This window comes from Epinephelus lanceolatus, chromosome 18, assembly GCF_041903045.1.
Source record: "Epinephelus lanceolatus isolate andai-2023 chromosome 18, ASM4190304v1, whole genome shotgun sequence".
NCBI lineage: Eukaryota > Metazoa > Chordata > Actinopteri > Perciformes > Serranidae > Epinephelus > Epinephelus lanceolatus.
This window is the reverse complement of record NC_135751.1, coordinates 33,205,529-33,221,467: the sequence shown is the minus strand read 5'-3', so window position 1 is coordinate 33,221,467 and position 15,939 is coordinate 33,205,529. Positions and strand designations below refer to the sequence as shown.

The 15,939-nt window shown below is 41.4% G+C and overlaps 1 protein-coding gene across 4 annotated transcripts; it reads left to right on the top strand.

Annotated features, from left to right (window-relative positions):
• The first annotated feature begins 1,466 nt into the window (after nucleotides 1–1,466).
• Nucleotides 1,467–13,659, top strand: LOC117267806 (NACHT, LRR and PYD domains-containing protein 3-like). Of its 4 annotated transcripts, none has more exons than XM_078161391.1 (13): nucleotides 1,467–1,597; nucleotides 2,282–2,585; nucleotides 2,706–2,758; nucleotides 2,915–3,151; nucleotides 4,658–6,542; nucleotides 6,723–6,896; nucleotides 7,244–7,411; nucleotides 7,971–8,144; nucleotides 8,556–8,729; nucleotides 9,257–9,430; nucleotides 9,562–9,611; nucleotides 10,046–10,114; nucleotides 12,545–13,659. In XM_078161391.1, exons 2-13 carry the CDS (start codon nucleotides 2,314–2,316, stop codon nucleotides 13,060–13,062), a joined length of 3,948 nt encoding a protein of 1,315 aa, XP_078017517.1. In that variant the 5' UTR covers nucleotides 1,467–1,597; nucleotides 2,282–2,313; the 3' UTR covers nucleotides 13,063–13,659. The 4 variants fall into 4 exon arrangements, with proteins under 4 accessions (XP_078017517.1, XP_078017519.1, XP_033499714.2 ...); XM_078161393.1 differs by having other exon boundaries at nucleotides 10,042–10,114; nucleotides 12,545–12,681; XM_078161392.1 differs by lacking the exon at nucleotides 1,467–1,597 and adding an exon at nucleotides 1,672–2,037.
• Nucleotides 13,660–15,939: the final 2,280 nt, after the last annotated feature.

Here is a 15,939-nt window from a genome sequence, read left to right as displayed (position 1 = left end):
GAAGCAGGGAAACTTTGTTGATATTGAACCAGCTGTGTGGCATCACAGTGTGTGCAGATGAACGTTGTTTGACTTCCTACGGAGATCCCTGCCCGTCTGCCAGCGGAGGTCCAGGTGCTGGCAGCGGCACAGGGGTGAAGCCAAACACAGTTCATCTGCACACACTGTGATGCCACACAGCTGGTTCAATATCAGCAAAGTTTCCCTTTATATTCATTGTCTTGTGTGGCGATCAGCAGTGATGTGGTGGTTCACTTTTACACTGTGATCTGTAGCCTATAGTTGGGCTTTAGCTTCTAACTATCTTTGTCTTTTTAACCTGTTGTTGCTGCTGAGTCAGTTTGACATCCTGGATATATCCTTCAAACACAGACTGTAGACCCCTCTGTCTGCTTCTCTCTGGAATCACTCTTTCATTTCTCTAAAAATATGATATTATTTCTTCAGGGAGTGCAGTTAGTTACAGTGTGGGCTCCATGCTTGCTTCGCCAGCTTGTCTGACCATCACAAAGGGGCGGTGCTTAGCGAAGGATCAATTATACAGGCACAAAAACACCCGGCAAAGTCCTCAAAATGGCTTCTGTGGTAGTCCCCACAGCAACTGGTGTCACCAGGACCACATATTACCATGATGACACATACACACGCTCATGAGGTGAAAACAACGCTAGCCATCAGGATGTTGTCACAGCGGATAACTATACAGGACAGCAAATGCCAAGATCCCCGACCTGAAGCCAAAAGGACAGCTAACAGTAATACAGAGACCTGTGGTTGGTGACTGACTGTCAGCACTCACTGACTGTAGCCCATTTTCCTGTACACCGAAACCTCTGAAGAAGTGGGTGCTGGTTTGGGTTGCTGCACAAGTCTTGTGTCATTTAACTTCCTGTCTCAAAGATACCTGCCTCGTGTGCCATTCAAGTTGTGTGCCGTCATTTCTGTTTATGTCGGATGACTGTTTAGATGGACATTCATACTGTAGTTACCACATACAGTACTAACTTGGACCATGCACCACACTGTGATTAAACAAGCCACAATATCCCTGGACTAAAATGTAGCCCAGTACAGTGAAACTCTGGTTAATTATTAACAAAGGAAAGCTGCCAACTGTCTGGCTTAAATGTATGATATCTGAGTTAGACAACCAGTCAACCTGCAGTGAGTCTGGACTCAAAAACATGGACACATGAAACAGCCTGAATGGACTTGGAGGCTGTTGGATCTTGCACTAAAATTGGTGATGTGGTCTGATGTGCGAGAGCTGTGCCACTTAAAAGAATAAAAAAGAAAAGGTATTAAACTGTTTTGGAGTTTCTGTGGAGCAGCAAGAGCCTTTCCTTTCTCTTTGTCCCGCCCCACTCCCTTCCTGCCACACACACACACACACACACACACACACGCACACACACACACACACACACACACACAAACTTCACTCACACTCAGTTGGGTCCGCCTACCAAATTTTGGGCTTCCTGTGTCTGATAAAAGCTGTCTTTCTTAGTATCGTTCACAAGCTGATACACCCTGTTGAAAATGCAACACGCTCACATTTCCTGCTGCAGCTTACCGCAGGGACTCAGACTCAAAGGTAAAACAACACATTGGAATGCGTCTGTGCCTGTTTGTGTGGAAATAGATATTTAAATGTATACCAAAAAATGCAGATGAATAGTCCAGTCATATATCTTACATATTGTTTTGGTAAAATCAAAAGCGTCAAGAGTTGTTTTTAGAGTCTTGATAAAGAAAAATACAGCTCAGACATTGCTTTTACTTTAGACACAGTTAAACAGTTTGTTAATGCATGAATTTGCCTGTAAAAAAAACACCTTCAAAGTAAAAGCTCTGTGCCAGAAATTCACTTCACTTAGTAAGAAAGTGTGTTTGTGAGTCACTTGTGGTCCATTCAGAATGGACCTGTGACCACTTTTGGACTGTGACCCACCAGTTGGGAACCACCGCTCTACTATATATTCCAATGGATTCTTGGTTGATAGGAAGAGATGCTGTAAACAGTCAGAAAAAAAGGTGGGTATAGTCCATATACCTGCGTATACCCTCCACTACATCACTGCTAATATGTGTCAAATTAATAAATAAAAAATGGATGCAGATCAAAAATGTTTTTATTTTCACTTTTAAGGGCAGTTTGATTTGTTGTAAACCCCCTACAACAATGAAAGCAAGTTTGGCTGTTCTGAGCACAGCTATGTTTGTAGGGAAGCATGTCCAAAAAGAACTTGTTGACATTTAAATACTTTCCAAATGACAGATTTACTGAGCTGACACCGAGGACACAACATCATGGGGAGCCAGTGCTCTGCACTCTGTAAAAAGGAAAATGAGTGTGACCAAAAGAAAGATGAGGTTTCCACCACAGTGAAAAGTAGAGAGGCGTCTCCTCTCCTGCAGAGAAAGTCGTCTCAGCAGGAGGAGGGAGGAGCCTTAAAGGAGACAACAGAGGAGGGGACTTTAAGGAGGCAAGAAGAGGAAACTTCCTCTGAAAAATGTAGTTGTAATAATAAGAGCAGCACTCTGGCACATGAATACACTGTCGTTGAAGTTAACAGCCAAAGGTAAGACTTGCATTGACACTAAAACACTATTATGTGTACATAAATAAAAGTTACCACAAATACTAATAGTTCTAAGCAGTATTAATTGATGACTTTTATGTTGTTTTTGCCACTTTTCAGTCCTTGCCTCTCTGAAACCCATGAACTTGCTTCAGCCAATACGGAGGAGAAAGGTGAGTTTAAGTTTGAGGCGCAAATCTTGATTTGGTCATCATAAAAAGCCACATCACAAAAAAAGCCTCTCATTCTGCTGCATGCTTGTAGCCCAGGTACTCTGCTTTGAAAAGATGATTACATGTGCCATTGTGTGTTTGTCATCATTTTTAAAGAGGCTAACTGGGTGGACAACAACAGGGCCAAGCTGATTCAGAACGTCACTTTAGTGATAAAAATAGCGGATGAGATGCTCCAGAGGAACATAATGCAGAAAGAGATGTACAACAACATCGAGGCTGCCCGGACCAGCCAGGAGCAGATGAGGCTGCTCTACAGGACCCTCACATCTGTAAAAGCCAAATCTGCCTTCTATAACATCCTTCGGGAGGTTCAGCCAGAGACATGTGAAAGTACGTGAGATGTTTTTTTGATATGTTGACCTCTGTTGAGATCTTTGTCTAAAACATGGTAATAATAGAATGTTAGAATGGTTTGTGTGGTAAGAAACCGAGGACACCATATTCAGCTATGGTATAGCTTGGTGATAAAACATTATTAGTAGATCAAATGTACTACACAGTAGTGATGGGCGGACCAGTTCTTTTTACTGTATCGATTCCTTCAAGTTGATTAACGTATCCTCATACAACGCTGCATATGATATCCTACGAAAATGCTCACATAATAGTTTGTATGATATCCTACGAATTGGTGCCCCACAAATGACGGTATCGTAAAGTTACACACTTCATTTAAAGTTACTAAAGTTGGGTTTGGGAAAAGGAAAATGGTGGGCATCTTCAGGTTTAAGCAAGTAAAGATACTGTGGTAAGATTTAGGAAAAGAAACGTGGTGGCGACGTACCTTAAAATGACTCAAAGTTCAAACAACTCCACACTGTTCTGAACACTGGTCTCCTGTGGACACAAAGACTCATCCGCTACCCCAAACTGCCCTCTTACGAGACAAATGCCCTCTATTTTCTCTATTCCCATTGGCGCAGTGGTCACGTGGTTACAGCCTTACAAAATACGTAGGGTATGTACAATATACTGGCTCATCATTATGTAAGATATGTGGGAAATTTGGTGCATTCCTTTTCATTGGAAAATGTGCGAACAGTGCATGAGAACAGCCTGAGTTCATACATGTAAATGTATCGAACTCTTTGAACCTTTTGAGTTTTGAAACTTTTTGCAAAATATGGTGTCAGTTTCTCAGTGACAGTCCATGCATGTTTGACAGCTAGTGCCGCCCACTCCACAAAAATTAATGAGATAAAACATTAATTTTAATGCATTGATTCCAAATCTGGCTTGTATATAGGTAGGTCATGTAAGCCCACAATCTGCCTTTCTCTCAGGGTTAAGAAGCAGACGTCTGTGTTACCCCCGCAGCCTTATGCTATTGATGTGTTCTGGGAATAGTCTGACAAAATTAATTCCTGATCATATTTCATGGCTCAGCTGATCTGTTTCCCTCTGCTCTTTGTTATTAACGTGTTGTTTAAACACTGAGCAATAAAATCCAACACATCTTGTTTGTAGTGTCCATGTTGCTTCAGCAGTACAACTTAAAGTTCATCAGCACACCGAAGTCAGAATAATTATCATTTGAGGAGCATTTGAATGCGTCATTGGCCTTGGCTGGCGGAGGTCTCGACTCAAATCTGATTTAATCAGTCCTCACTTGTTCATTCAGTGCCTTTGCTGCACCACCTTACAACACATTACAGATTCATGAGCACTCAGATGTTTGACAGGCTGAATGGTACATAAAAGATATTAAAAAGAGTTGTTCAAAAAGATTTGTTCGGTCATTTTCACCCATCACTACTACACTGTTCAAAATTTTGCGGTGGTCCTCAAGAAACTACTTTGATTATGCTCTGACATCACTGCACTCTTTCATTGCAGCTGAAGAAGTTGTCAAGGAAGTCATCAAAAAGCACAAAGCATATCTGAGGAAAAGGTTCAGATATGAGTTTGAAGGCACTGAGAAAGATCCCATGGATGCAAAATCACTGGACAAAATTTACACAGAGCTTCACATTATACAGGGAGAGAGTGAACGTGTCAATGTAGAACATGAGATCTGGGAGATTGAAGATAAGGCAAGGTGTCAAACAGCTGAGGGCACTAAAATCAACTGCAATGACATCTTTAAAAGCACACTAGAAGATAGCGTGTCATCTGAGCAAGACAGAGGAGGAGTAAGAGCTATCAGGACCGTGATGACCAAAGGAATTGCTGGCATTGGAAAAACTGTCTCAGTGAAGAAGTTCATCCTTGACTGGGCAGATGGGAGCGCCAATCGGGACCTGGACTTCATCTTTGTGCTACCATTCAGAGAGCTAAATCTGGTCATAGATGATCAGTTTAGCCTTGAGACACTTGTGAGAGAATTCCATCCAGAACTTAAGAATATATCAGTTGCAAGAATATTCACTAATCACAACGTTCTGTTCATTTTTGATGGTCTCGATGAAAGCCAGCTTCAACTGAATTTCAAAACAGCCAAAAGATTGGTAGATGTCACAAAGGAATCATCAGTGGACACTCTGGTGACCAACCTCATCCGGGAGCATCTTCTTCCGTCTGCTCTTGTCTGGATAACCTCAAGACCAGGAGCCATTCAGCGCATCCCTCGCCAGTATATATACCAGTGGACTGAGGTCAGAGGATTTAATGATCCACAAAAAATACAGTACTTCAGAAAGAGAGTTGAGGACAAGGCGGTTGCTGAGAGAATTATCAACAACATTATGAAGTCCCGGAGCTTATACATCATGTGTCACATACCTATCTTCTGTTGGCTTGCAGCAAAAGTTCTTGCACACTTGCTGCTAAAAATGGACAAAACTCAAGATGAAGACATAAAGATACCCACAACTCTCACTGAGATGTACACGCACTTCCTTTGCATTCAAATGCAGGTAGCCACTGAAAAGTACGACAAACAAAATGAATCAGATACAGAGGCGATCTTTAAGTCGAACGAAGGATTCATTTTTCAGTTAGGCAGGATGGCATTTGAACATCTGAATGAAGGCAAAATTATATTTACCGCCAATGACCTGAAAAACTATGACATCGACATACACAAAGCTGGAGTTTACTGTGGGTTGTGCACAGAGATATTCAAAGAAGAGAGTGTGTTCAACACAAAGAAACTCTACTGCTTTGTGCATCTGACAGTCCAGGAGTACTTTGCTGCTCTGTTTGTGTACCACAGTTTTGCAAGAAAGAAAATAGATTCTCTAAGCCTCAAGGATTTCCTGCTCAAAGGATCTGACGAAGAACTCAAGCCTATCCTGGATGCAGATCCAGTTGATTTACCTTTGGATGAGCTGATGGAAATTTCAGTAGCTAATTCAACTCTGAGAAAGACAGGAGAACTGGACATGTTCCTCAGGTTCCTTATTGGCATGTCGCTACAATCAACACAAGAACTGCTTCAAGGCCTGATTCAACAGGAAGAGGAACACTCTACAGTTGTTGAGGAAATTAGGACAAGTCTCTTAGAAATCGATTTGGGTGACTGCTCACCTGAAAGATGTCTGAACCTTGTTCACTGCCTGATCGAGCTGAAAGATAGCTCTCTACATGATACTGTACAGAAGTATCTGAAACCAGATCAAGCTCCAGAAACGCAGCTCTCCCCTGTTCAGTGCTCAGCCCTGGCCGACTCAATTCTCATGTCAAATACGCCTCTAGATGAATTCAACCTGAAGAAATACAGACCATCAGTAAAGGGTATTTTTAGGCTTGTCCCAGCTGTGAGGAACAGCAGAAAAGTAAGGTGAGTTGGTTACTTAAACTGTGGTATATCTGGATTGCATGCGATCAATTTGTCATTCACTTTACATAAAAAAAGATAATAAAATGATGTTGTGTGCCATATGAGCAGAAAGGTAGGATTACTTATGTACACAAGTTGGTACTCTTTAGCTTGCATGATTGTCTTTTTTAATTTCTGCAGAATCTCAGGGGTGGATCTTACATCTTGGCTTTGTGAAACAATCTCCTCAGGTCTTCGAATGCCAAACTCTGTGCTAACTGAACTGCACCTGACAAACAGTACCTTTTATGAGAACACTCTTGAGAGCTTCCTTGAGGGACTGCTAAACCCTCAGTGTAAACTAGAAGCTTTGAGGTGAGTAAAACTGTCATTAATTTTATTGTGTTGCTATTTGTTTTCTTCTTCTTTTTCAGCACATTCTAGTTATGCATTTGTATAAGAAGTGAAATACATAAAAAGCTAGGTAATTTTGCCATATTTAAGTGGGCTTTGCCTCTCATCCTCGAGGATTAATACACTAAAAATTGCGTAATGTGCCAGCCAATCAAGGATTAGCCCCACAATATGAGCCCTAACAAAGAGGGACACTAACTCAACACTTCATCCTCATCGACCTTTCAGTTGATCTTTTAACCACTTCTGTCCAGACCGAAACATTTAACCCTGCACTCATGTGACATTTTTGGCCTGCTTTTGTGTAGTCTTTCAGGTACGGGACACTCACAATCACAGTGTGAAAAGTTGGCATCAGCTATCAAATCATTCATCTCACATCTAAGGGAACTGGAGCTGAGTGCCGATGTACTGGGAGGTTCATTGTGCTCTGTGCTTTCTGTTGTGCTGGGCAGCCCTACACTGGAGAAGCTCAGGTCAGTCTCAATTTACTACTGCTCACATTTTACCACTCCCTCCAAAACTGTAGTATGGATAAAAGGTTCTACATCTTTTTTTTTTAATACTTTTTATTTATTCATTTTCTTTCTGATTGATGCTTTCAATTAGATACATCTTTACATAATCAACATAAAACAAAACAAGCAAAATGCTCTAAAAATGGTATAAAGAAAAAACAAGAAAAAAAGGGAGAAAAAAACAAAAACAAAAAAAAACAGCAACAACACAAAATTCTTCTTTCTTTCCTATTCCTCTCTCCCTCTATTCTCATCCTCCCGTCCCTAAAAGGTTCTACATCTAACTTCTTGGCTGTGTAATATGGCAGACATTACGTATTTGGCTACAAAGGCATCATCGACATCGTCAGAATAGCTGCAGTCCTTTTGTCTTTTATTGAAACTTCTTGATACCTTCGTTGTTGTTAAAGCTCTGTCTCTGTAAGCAATATTTAACATATGAACACTAAATTTAATTATTTTGCAATGTAAAATTGTTTGCTAAACACCCCATGTTTTGTCATCTCTGTATCAAAAGACTGAACAGAAATTCTAGGATTGCAAAAATCTGTGAGGTGTTGGTGAATGTGCTCACATCAAACCCAAGCAACCTGAGAGAGCTGGAGCTGAATGATACCAGTTTGAAAGATTCGGAAATGGAGATCCTGTCTACTTGGCTGATGAGTGCAAACTGCACTCTTGAGGTATTTAGGTATGTAAGAGACTGTAATATCATTCAAAATAGAAGAAAGAAGTGGCGCAACCCCAGCTCACCTGGTACAGTGTGCGCAGCATGCACAAAGGCTATGTCCTTGGTGCAGCAGCAGCGGGTTCAGTCCCAACTCATAGCCCTTTGCCGCATGTCATCCCCTCTTTCCCTCCCTCTTACACGCTAATGCTTTTCCTATCCAATACAGGAAAAATATCATTATTTATATTTATAAGAACATGTTGTAAGTACGCTAAAAATGTCTGACAAGGTTAATTTTAATAACGTCAAAGTGAATGGGAACGTTTAGGATATATAAATAATAAATTCTAATATGTACAACATGCCACACAAAGTAAGTATTGTAAACATTCTGTTAAGCAATTGAATGATATTTCTACATTTGTCTTTCAGTCTCAGTCATAACAGCCTTACTGAGAATGGCTGTAAGACATTGGCCTCAGCACTCAGCTCTGAATCTTCCTGCCTTACAAAGCTGGACCTGAGCTACAATGACCTGCAGGACTCAGGAGTGATGGCACTCTGTGATGCACTGACAAAGCCACACTGTTGTTTGCAAACACTCAGGTTAGCGTAATAAATAGCTCATTGATTTTGACTTTACCAATTTAATATACAGCTTTGTTTTTTTAATATTATGGTGTTTTATAGCAGTCATGGATTTTATCATGCTCAGCTTTCTGGAACTGTTTTAGAGAGGTGTTTAATCAGCATAGGTGGTTGGGCTGCTGTGGAGTCATATTGCATCCTCCTTAACAGTGTTTCAGATATTTTATGCACCCTTTTTACTTATCAATAAGGATGAGGTAAATACATACAGTGTATTGGAGGATGACTGTCACATGCAAATTTACCTCTAAAAATCATTTTACTGTGTTATGGGTACAAGTGCTTTGCCTCTCCGTCTTTTGGTCTGCCCCCTGCTCTGAAAATGTCAACTAGTGTGATTCCTGGTGCTACATGTCAGCAAGTCCAAAGGGAGAGCCTGATAAATGACTAATCAAATAGGGTTTGTGTCATGTTAGCAAGTGAAAATTGCTGCTGATAAGGGCATGTACCACACGCCTAAAATGTCAGTTGTTTGGTTTCTGTAGGCTGTCATTCTGTAAAGTGACAGGAGATGGATGTGCCGCCTTGGCCTCAGCTCTGAGGTCTGACCACTGCACCCTCAGGGACCTGGACCTGAGCTTTAATCACCTGACAGATCAAGGAGCCAAGCTCCTGACTGAAATACAGATGGATTCACGCTACAGTCTAAAGACACTCAAGTATGCTCAAACAGGCAGTCTACTCATTTCTACCATTATTCCAAGTCAGATCTCCAAAATTCACTTTGTTTGATTTGGTGTGTGAAAATATTTTCAATGTTGTTGTCTGCTGTCCCTCTATTTCCCATCAGTGTGGACCAAAATGAAGAATGCTGGTTTGACCTGAAGCTACTGAGACAGTGTAAGCATATAATTATTTTTAATGGAATGCTAACGTTGTGGTGTTGTAACATGCATGTATGTCGCAGAATGTCTGCAAGTTTTTTAAAGGCTTAAAATATAATATAAATATAACTAAAGAAATGAACAACAATGTATTATTACAAAATTATAGCCAGAAATTAAAAGGCAGAGTGTGATCTGTGATGAGATGGACTATATGTTGTTGTGTTGGTTGTCTCTTAACGCTGTCATATCTTGCTGCACGTATGGCACTGACACTGTTTTTTCCATGTTGCATTTTAGTATGGTCATAGAGTGAATCAATGTCTTGGAGTTTACATTTAATTTTTGTAAAGAGCTTTGTTCTCATGTCTTCAGATGTGCTACAGTTTAGCAAGAAATGTTGCTCTGTCTCTGTGGACAGCGCTAACACAGCCTGTCTTCTCTAGGCAGCCAGGCCAACATGCATTCGACATGCGGAGCAGCAATACAAAAGGCCCGTTTCCACTGAAGAAGTTCCTGGTACTATTTGGGGGGCAGGAACTACTACAGGAACGTCCTCTCGCTCGGCCCTCTCAACCGCCGTGTCTCCACAAGAGCGGAGTAGGAGGAAGGTTCCTGTAAAGTTACTGGGCTCTGTATGTGACGTAATCGTTGTGCGACCATTTTGACCGGGGCGACGTAGGGGCGTAGGAACGCCGTTAGCTGTTAGCGGTGTCTGTAATAACTCCGGTCACGGTCCGTGACAAAAATATTTTTTCCAGCGGGTGTCTTAGTTACAACATGATTGAGCTAACTGGAGTAGTTTCATGTCGTATCCGACAACGGGAGGCTTTTAATAGATGACGTCCTGATATTAGCTTTGCTGCTGCTGTTAGCTGTCCCTGTCAGCTGATGCTTTCTAGACATCGTGATTTCCCAAAACTGAATAAATACCACACATAGCAACACAAAACTGCTTTGCTAGCTCAATCATGTTGTAACTAAGATATCCGCTGAAAAAAATATTTTCTTCACAGACCGTTTATTGAGTTATTACAGACACCGCTAACAGCTTACGGTTAGCCCAGCTAATCTACGATAACCATGTTATTAATTACAAAACGTCACATCCCCCCTTGAGTATATCCAATCAGCACCAAGTAATCCCCAAGCCCCAGTCAGGAGTTTCTCGGGGCCGTTCCGAGTACCTACTCCGTGGCAGGGACTTGTTTAGCCCCTGTAAAAGTTCCGGAACTCTGTCCTTCGGCGGTGGTTCCTGCGGTGGAGACACGCACCAACGGCCCCGGCCCCATAAAATTTCCCCGAAGTTCCTGCAGTGGAAACGGGCCTAAAGTAAACATAGATAAAATACAATAGTCATTATGAAGGTGTTAATAAAATGTCAAAACATGCAGTCACAGGTTAGCAATCCCCCAATCCCAAATGGATCACTTACAGACTCGTTGACTAGCTGAGGGCCAAGACAAGGGCTAAGGGGAAGAAATGGAATTGGTCCTAGGTCTGTAAGGGCTTAGGGCTTAAGTCAATGAGTCTGTAAGGGATCCATTTGGGATTGGGGGAATATGTTCATGTGCACAAATACACAAGCCATGTGACACAAAGTTAGCCATGTCGTTCCTAAAATAGATATTGCATACATACTCATGCTGAGTTGGCTGCCTGCTAACAGGCAAAGGATGTAAAGCAAGTTAGTGGCAAGTTAGCCAGAAATAACAACAATGTTTCGGTGAGCAGTGTAGGTAGGTAGGTAGTACTGTGTTGATTAGAAATGTTCACGTCTGACTGTCCAAAAACCAGGCCTTAAGCCTTCAAAGCTTCATTCGGAGAAACCTAAATAGAAGCTTTGGATGTACAGGAAAAAAATGACATTGGGTTTGTCCCCACTGACATTTCTCAGCCACTCAGGAATGAGTATTTTCTGTGGCTATGGCATATGCTCTTCTTAAGAAGAGATGTGCAGTTCTTCCCACTCTGCGTTACTCAACTTAAAATGTGATGAATGACTGATGGAGATAATCAGGTACTTAGCATCCTGTGCAGTCTGGTCTGCTTTCCTTCCCCACTGCAGTTACAGCATTTCACTTTAAACATGTATCACACCTGCAAAAATACTTAACCAATCTGAACAGCATGCCAAATGAATAGTGCAGTCATTAGCACTATTCGGACAGGGTTAGTTTTACATAGGCACGTGGGGTAATGTCACTTTACCACAGGACGTCGGTAATATTAATGGCCGATTCGCACAGGATAAGAAATATCAGTAAAACTACCACAAGTGGGAGGGGCAAATCCATTCACGTACCGCCGTCCCCTCCTGTCGTCATGTGCGTATGACGTTGCTTCCTGTGCGTACCACACTCGAACACAGTTGAATCGTGTTCGTCATAGGCCCACAGTACCTGAGGTTTCACACGGACTTGTCCGACTGTGAAGTACATGCAAAACTGAGTGTTTCTTCAAGAGCCTCCGCGCTTGAAAATCTGCGAAAAACCACTTGTAAACAGGATATGACGAAATATCTACACACGCATATTTACTGCTGGTCTATTTGCACGGGATTAGTATTACCTGAGGTAATCTTCCAGGACCCTTTTACAGAAGGTAAAAGTCGCAGTAATCTTTACTGACATCGTGCGGTAATGATTACTGACATGGCATTCGGATGGGACTAAAATCTCTGGTAATTATTACTTTACCCCACGTACCTAAAAAACCTGTAAAACTAATCCCGTTCGAATAGGGCTATTGACTAAAAATCATCACATGCTATATAACACAACCTTGTTTCCAGTTTGGTGATGGAACATTTTCATATTATGTTGTGGGGTTTGATCATGATGTAGCACATTTCTAATTTGATGGTACTCAAACAATCAGAGATCAAGACCCACACTTATGGAGCAATTGCACTGCACTAATGAATTATTTCGTCTGTTTTGATTGCAGATGCCTGTGATCTGACACTGGACCCTAACACAGCAGGCGTGAATGCAATTTTGACAGAGGAGAACAAAAAGGCAACATATGTTCATGAGAAACAGCCATATTCTGATCATCCAGACAGATTTGACAGCTGTCAAGTACTGTGTGAAGAGGGTCTGACTGGTCGACATTACTGGGAGGTTGATTGTGATTCAGCCGATGTTGGAGTGGCGTACAAAAGTATAGACAGGGCAGGAGACTGTTCAAGTGAATTTTCTTTGGGACGAAATGAAAAGTCTTGGTGCTGGTGTTATGACGGCTGCTTTTATCACAACTATTCCCATCGGAACTTCCTGGACCGCAGAACATACCAAAGTACCATAGGAGTGTATCTGGACTGGCCAGCGGGTATTTTGTCCTTTTTTGAGGTCTTTCCTGATGCACTGACCCACTTGTACACTGTCCACACAACTTTCAGTGAACCGCTCCATCCTGGTTTCAGTTTTTCCAACGGGTCAATTCACCTCCTAAAACTAAAATAACCAAAAATGTTTGTGAAGATGTCCTATGTACAACTGAAAAGAGCTATACTGCCTTCTGGCTACATGCAGTACATACTGTATTACCATTGTCAGTGATAAGACTGAATAAAATACAGTTTATAACATAAGGGTCTAAAGATTCCAAACAACACACAGTCATTACAGGATCTGAAAAGATCTTAAGAAAGCATAAAACATAAACTGTGACTTTGTAAATACCATAGTATACCAAAGATCTTGTTGTTGTTTTTTTTAAGCAATTTTCATGTCAAGCACATCTTTCCTTCTCAGTCCATCTCTTTTTTTTCTCTTTTTTTACACGTGTGTATGTTTTTTTGAAAAAATTATGTACAGAAGTCAAAGTGTTATAATAATAATAAAAGTTTGGCCAAAAATAATAAGGTTTCCCCTTGTCCTTGCACAGCAGATACACACAAAAAAAGGAAATCTGGTTAATAAAACAACTGAAACAAGAGAGAGACGCCACGTAGTACATCAGAGTAGGTTCACACTGGCAAAATGAGGATTTGTCTACTCATACACTGTATGACTCACGCTCTGTAAAAATGATCTTGTTTGTCTGCATTTCTTCCCACAGTTCTCACAGTTCTTCCTTATCTTACTGTATCTGCTTTGCTTGACCTGTTGCCCCTGCGACCCAGCCCCAGATAAGTGGATGAAAATGGATGGATGGATGGATGTCTACACGGTATTCCCTTTTACACAGAGATTCTGCAATACTGCTGTAAAGAAGACCCGCCATTACGCTGGCTTTGCTTTTTCACACTGAGCCAAACAATACTAGCTTAATGTTTCCTCAGTGTGTGATTTTAGATAGCAAGCTGGCTTTACAGAAGCCAAAGAAGTGTGATGTGTAATACAACAGTGTTGCTGTGTAGTGTGTGTGTAGTCCTGGACAGACATGAAGGTGACAGGACACCGCCTAATCTCACACAGACCCTTTTCACAGCAGACATTTTGACTTGTCATAGTAGTAAAAGCACAGGTGTTGCTAATAACACTGACAATGGCTCCTTTCCAAAACGGTCCCAGTGACAGTGATATTGAGCCGGCATGCAAAGTACCAGGACCCTGAAATCAGAGCAGCTAAGAGGTATTTTATATAATTAATTTCATTTTCGACACCTGTGCTTTTCCCACTGTGACATGTCAAAATGTCTTATGTGAAAAAGGCCTATTGCTGCACTTCATACCTTGTGCCACTGCTGCTGCATTCTAACTGTGCAACACTAGAGGGGGATGTTTAACAGGATATGGCATGCCAGGGCCTGCCGATGGAGCAGGCATGTTGGTTTGTTGTGTCAATGTGCGTGTGTTTGTATAAATGGCATTTCAAGGCATATCCTCTGCATATTTGTACCTTGATTAGAAGGAGACACGTGGCCTCACAATGCCCTACTTCCATTCTCCCATTAAAATTTCAGGGTTGCCTCTGTGAAAGCAGTGTTTCTGCAGTATTGTGTTGATGATTTTTCAGGAAGAATGCAGCTTAATTAAATTATAAGAACATTCCTTACCTCATATATCTTAAGGACACGGGGAACTTTGAACAGGTGAAGTAAAACACAGGAGCAATAAATGAAGTTAAGCACCCTTTTAGAAAAGACAGGACCAAATCCTTCACGCATGAGTCACCTTCTGTTTGAAATTATTTATGCATATTATTTATTCATAGTCTCATCTTGATTTACCCATATGTTGTAAAGGTCAGGGTGTATCAACAGTTTTTAGAAGCCTAAGAAAAGTTAGGGCATCACCACAAGTATTGAGATTATCTGGAAACTGTGTATAGTGTGAAGAGGTTGTGATAGCCTTATCACATGCTATGGAGGTATACATGGGGTGTAGTAACCAATATATGGGATGAAACTTGAGAATACTGAATGAAATTTGACGTTATTGAGGCGTTGCTGCCATCTTATGTTATAGATGTGATTAATCTATACAGATGTTGTTGCGAGAAGTATGACACTATGATCTAGCCAGTACGAAATCTAGTATCAGCCATCCTAAGCATTCATTCGTAACCGCTTATCCTCATCAGGTGCTGGGGGGGACTGGAGCTTATCCTAGCTGACATTGGCGAGAGGCGCAGTGCACCCTGGACAGGTCGCCAGACTATCACAGCGCTGACACACAGAGACAGACAACCATTCACACTCACATTCACACCTACGGCAAGTACTCTATATGTTGAGCGAATACTGACATCCAAACTACACATGCCCATCCCTTTTTAGTGCCATTCTACTGATGACTGTCTCACTGTGGAAAACCAGTGAACATCACAAGCCATTAGGTTCCTGCTTTTCAGGCAAACATTATCACAGACAGATACATGGCTTCAGCTTCACAGGTGCCCTCTACAGCCTCATCTACAATGCTAGCCAGTTCCATTAAAAACGGCCCGGGACACAAGAGATAACAACTGAATTGAAACATTTGAATTGCTGTTAAAGAGTGAGATATCCTATCACATATTCTGGTCTTCTCCATCATTAATTCCTTTCTGGCAGGAGGTTCATACAGTATTCCAGGTAGACATTCCCTTTAAACTAGAGACCCTATTTTTGGGCACCTTGCCTTTGGACAGTGTTACCTCTTATGAGAGATACCTATTTCAGATCATAGGTGCGGCTAGCAGGAAAGCTATTCCCAGAAAGTGGCTAAAGCCAGCAATACCAACAGGTGAGGAGTGGATTGACATTATATGACATCTTTAGGATGGAAAGGATTACTTCTTCTATTAGTCTGCAACTAGACAAGTTTTTGGAAAGATGGGAAAATTGGATGGTGTACATTTAGCCTGTACGTTCTTCATTTGTTTAAGGTGAATTTATGTCCTTTTGTCCTTTT

Bases quoted from the DNA above. Each gene is read 5' to 3' on its own strand.
- LOC117267806 (XM_078161391.1), top strand. From the start codon at position 2,314: ATGGGGAGCCAGTGCTCTGCACTCTGTAAAAAGGAAAATGAGTGTGAC. The intron at 2,586-2,705 runs GTAAGACTTGCA...GCCACTTTTCAG, and splicing joins GTTGAAGTTAACAGCCAAAG to TCCTTGCCTCTCTGAAACCC. The intron at 9,612-10,045 runs GTAAGCATATAA...TTCTCTAGGCAG, and splicing joins CCTGAAGCTACTGAGACAGT to CCAGGCCAACATGCATTCGA.